The sequence below is a fragment of the Manduca sexta genome, unplaced genomic scaffold, assembly GCF_014839805.1.
Source record: "Manduca sexta isolate Smith_Timp_Sample1 unplaced genomic scaffold, JHU_Msex_v1.0 HiC_scaffold_3824, whole genome shotgun sequence".
Classification (NCBI taxonomy): domain Eukaryota; kingdom Metazoa; phylum Arthropoda; class Insecta; order Lepidoptera; family Sphingidae; genus Manduca; species Manduca sexta.
The window spans coordinates 5969-10741 of NW_023594935.1; the positions used below are offsets into that span (position 1 = coordinate 5969).

General features: G+C 39.4%; 1 protein-coding gene across 1 annotated transcript; it reads left to right on the plus strand.

Annotated features, from left to right (window-relative positions):
* Positions 1-1139: 1139 nt before the first annotated feature.
* On the plus strand, positions 1140-3787 carry LOC115440781. The gene is made up of 2 exons (XM_037446874.1): positions 1140-3434; positions 3699-3787. Exon 1 carries the CDS (start codon positions 1226-1228, stop codon positions 2444-2446), a length of 1221 nt encoding a protein of 406 aa, XP_037302771.1. The 5' UTR covers positions 1140-1225; the 3' UTR covers positions 2447-3434; positions 3699-3787.
* Positions 3788-4773: the final 986 nt, after the last annotated feature.

Here is a 4773-nt window from a genome sequence, read left to right on the forward strand (position 1 = left end):
CGTGTAGTGGGTGATCAAAAACTCACTTATGAAGAGTTTTCTACTATTTTATCACAACTAGAAGGTTGTTTAAATTCCAGACCCTCTGTGCTATAACTGAAGACCCGAATGACATCGACTATTTAACACCGTCTCATTTCTTAGCAAGTGGACCCCAGTTAACTATCATCAAGTCAGAAAATGACGAGAGAACAAGGTGGCAACTAACTGAGAAGATCTTCCAAGATACATGGAAGAGATGGCGTATGGAATATCTGACTCAGTTGTCATCAAGAAGTAAGTGGCGACAACCACAATATAATGTCAACATAAATGATATCGTCATCATACACGATGCTAACCTACCGCCGGGCAAATGGGCGTTAGGACGAGTAGTGGAATGCCACCCCGGGAAGGATGGTTACGTCAGGGTCGTATCAGTTAAAACCAAGAACGGCGTCATAAAAAGACCTGTCGTCAAGTTATCAATCTTACCTACGAAAGATGAGAGTGTATATAAGTCAAAGGAGCAACTATCACCAGCGAAGGTCGAGGATGGGCAGACAAAAACACCGAATGTTAATGGATTTAGCTTCGCTACGCTTATGTATTTATTTTTACTCGTTATAACGTTAATATCAGACGTCCATGGAGCTTATAACATAACGGAATTAAAATCAAATCGCTCAATATATTTTGACAAAATAAAGGACATGCACCTTATTAGAGATGACTGGAATTTAATAGTTTACTATGAAATGGATCCCTATTGGAATGGATTTGAAACATTCAATAAATATATGACCTACTTGGATAAATTATGTTCTGCTATAAAGGGAAGCTCACATTGCATCGACGTCATATCATTTTACGTCACGATCATATGGAACTACAACATTACAATGAAATGTTGTTAAGTCAGCAGTTCACACCGCGCGCGCGCGCGCCGCGGTCTTATCAATGGAATAGGATACGTCGCTAACAGCCTGTTCGGGGTATTGGACGAGCGTTTCGCTGAAAAATATGAACAAGATATTAAATTTATCAAAGACAATGAAAATCATTTAGCATTATTATGGAAGAATCAGACGTCTGTCATTGAAGCACAATTTAATTTACTCAGAAGAATGGAAAGCGTCATGGAGAAAAACCATAAAAAATTCATCAGAAATTACTCGGCATAGAAAACTTCGTCGACGTGTTAAAATCCAAAGTACAAGACAATTTATTAATAAATGAATTTGTTATGACAGCATTCATAGCAAAGGACATTTTAAATAATTTGAAGCGCATACAAGATAATTTATTGGATACTGTCACGAATATTTTTAATGGGAAAGTAAATTTTCATCTTCTGTCACCATATCAATTGTGGCATGAATTAAACATCATATCTGGGCAATTACCAAAGGATTATGCGTTACCAGTTGAAAATGCTGATTTTACACAAATATATAACCTCATGAAGATACGGGCAAGAATCACTAAGAAATATATCTTATTAGAAATCAAAATACCGCTTATCAGTCGGGACAGTTACGAAATATTTCAAATGATTCCCATCCCTCGCAAACTAGATGAACAGATGATTAAGATTTCACCTATATCGGAATATACAGCAATTAGTTTAAAAAGGGACACATTTTTATCAATGACTGAGAAGGATATATCGTCGTGTCTAGAGTTAGGAATGATACAATTGTTATGTCACATCAAGACACCCGAGTATCGAATGACCGATGATTCATTTATGTGCAAGACAGAAACGAACCCGTCTGAATGTACAATTATCAAGAACAGGTGTACTGATCAAATGACAAAGCTACATACATCGGAATCATATTTGTATTTTTGCTGTAACGAGTGCCGCTTGAAACTGATATGCGAAGATCAAATTACTGGGTTACAACTATCGAACGCTGGGTTGTTGACGGTAGGTCATGGTTGTCTCATCAAATCTAAAGAATTTACTGTATATACACATAAGCAAGATCAAACAAAAATAGTCCTAGAACATAAACTCTTAACGCCGAATATTAATCCGATTAACAACATAATCAATATTTCTTTGCCTCATATAGAAAACATTGCTCTAAATGCTACTGATGTAGCCGACCATCATAGAAGGTTGTCAGCTATTGAGAAACAAATAAATAATATGAAGCAAGAAGTGCCAATTTTGAATGATGTATCAAGTCATGATATTCATCATTATGCTGCTATATATATTATTGTGGTGATATTGGCATTGGTTGGTGTAGCAGCCGCATGGAGACAGTTCCAGAAGTGCCGGCGCAAAGACGTCACGTCGAGACCAGCTATCCAGCCGGGCGTGTCCTGGTCGGGTCGTCGTCGTGATAGTGTAGTGAGTGTTGTGAGTGATAACACAATAAGTGCAAGTGTCGATAAGGCTACATCGCCTATTGTGAGCAAAAGTGTTAGTTTTAAGGAATTCGATTCAACATAATTGTCGGGTTTCACTTGTTATCATATACTAACCATTAGATTTAATTAAAATTGTAAATCATCTTGTATCATTAAATCATATTAACAAGTCATTCCTCATCTTTCCCTCGGGAGCATGTACGGTGCAACCGTACAAATTTGCACTCTCAGCATTTTATTCTATTACGCAAATATCGATACTTCTAGCTTCAGTTCGCGTACCGCTGAGCAACAAGCCGCGCGTGCTCATATCAAGCAATTATCAATAAACAATTAGTCTCATCCCATCATTAACATTTTATAGTGTTAAGTTTATATCAATAAACTGTCGATCATTTATATCAAGTGTTGTTCTTTATCATATCATCATCAAAACAAACTATAAGGTGTATGGTGCTGAACCTAGACCGTACACTGTCAGACTGTCTAAATATCATTTTATATAAACGTTAGGTGACAAAACACTAACAGACAGAGCTTCGGTGACGGATGTGTGTGCTCGGCTTAATAATATAGTGCGCCTATAAAATTGTATACATTTTAAAATAATACTTTTGTGATATCGCAACTACACTTAAATCTATGTTATGCATAGTGCAGGCTAAATAAAAAATACCTTGCAGTGCTGATCTCATGAATACATTCCGGTTTTCAATTGTACACAGCTAAGTGTAGATAATACTTTTAAATTTCATTCACTGTCACAGTTATTTTTAAGTGACTCAATTTATGGGATAACAGAGCTCTGAGCTAGGCAGCTGCATTGAGTTATAAGGGCAAGTATTGTTGGGGGTGGCGTGGTGCAAGGGTGTGATAATGTGTGCGTTATGCGGTGAAGCAGGTGATATCGTACGACTCGTCGCGCGGCGGCGTGTCGGTGGTGACGGAGAAGGGCGCCGCGACCACCTCGTATCTGCTGGTGCAGGACGCGGCGCCCTCCGACTCCGGCCGCTACTCATGCTCGCCATCCAACGCGGAGGTCGCCTCCGTACGCGTGCACGTGCTCAATGGTAATCATTGTTAATATTTACAGTTAAAGTCGAGGTGTATTCATTTTACAGGATTTTTTATGTAAGAACTGTCGTTGAAAGGTTATAAAATGGTAGTAAAAACAGAAATTTAACGATTACTATAAAATAATATTTTAGAATCAGCTTTTTGATTTGTAATGGAAGCAAATATAATATTGTCGCAATTGAAAAATATAATTAAATGTGCTACATTTATCTACTGTGATTTGACGATAGTGAGGTTTTGTCGTGGTGTGTTCCCAGGCGAGCGGCCGGCGGCAATGCAAACAGGCTCGGCGGGGCTGTCGAACAGCTCGCGGTGTATCGTGGCGCTGCTGGTGGCGTGCGCTGCGCATGCGCGCTCTGCGCGCGCATCTCGCCAGCTGATCGCGCGCGAGCCGAGCGCGCCCGCGCACCACCGCTGACTGACGCTCCACTGACCGCGCGCGAGTGTTTGTGTGATGTGACGGACTCATCCGCGTGCGCACCTCATCTCTTATTACGAAAACTTAGTTTTCGAGCAAATATATTTGAAGTAAGGCGTAAGTTATTACGAGCGGACAACACGCGTCAAGTCGCTGTGATTCTACGTTAGACCGGCGCGCTGCGCGTACAGAGGTTGTTTATTTTGAAGTGAGATTCAAATTTGTCAGACGTTACAGCACAGAATCGCATCTCCTTGTAGATGCCAATTAGTAATTGGTTGCTCTCTAATTGGGGCGTGTACTACATGAAACTTGAAGTATTGCCATGAGTTCGTTTCGCCGCGTAGCGTCGGTTATGTGCATTATTTCCTTGTTAATGTAATGTACTGAAGTCATGCAAAGCGCTCGACATGCATTTAGATAAATTACGAATGTACAATAATTGTGAAGGTAATGTGAAATATGCTCAATGGACCGTCGGTAGAGCTCTCTTCCCCTCTCGCGAGGAACGCTTAAGGTGCCGATGGACAATGGCCGCTAAACTGTACAGAACACAAAGAATTGATAACATAATATATTAATGTTCGTTACACTATCTAAATATTGTAAATATTATTATTGTTTTAACTATGAAGTTTATGAATAGCTTGTAAGTGAAGGAAATCGGACTCTACTGTGTTGCATACTGAGTTGAACACCTATGTGAGAGCCGCGGATTGCGCTTCGCACATAGAATTATATCAAAGGCACTCGACGCCAAGCAAAAGATCAAACAAAATATCTATTCCATACAGAAATGTATTGGATAACAATTTTTTATTATTTGTACAAGTAAAATATTAGTTCCGTATAAATCCTGACTCTTTGTTAAATATAAAAGATGGACTGCCATCCGTTATGAATTCCCAGAAGTT

Bases quoted from the DNA above. Each gene is read 5' to 3' on its own strand.
- LOC115440781 (XM_037446874.1), top strand. From the start codon at position 1,226: ATGACAGCATTCATAGCAAAGGACATTTTAAATAATTTGAAGCGCATA.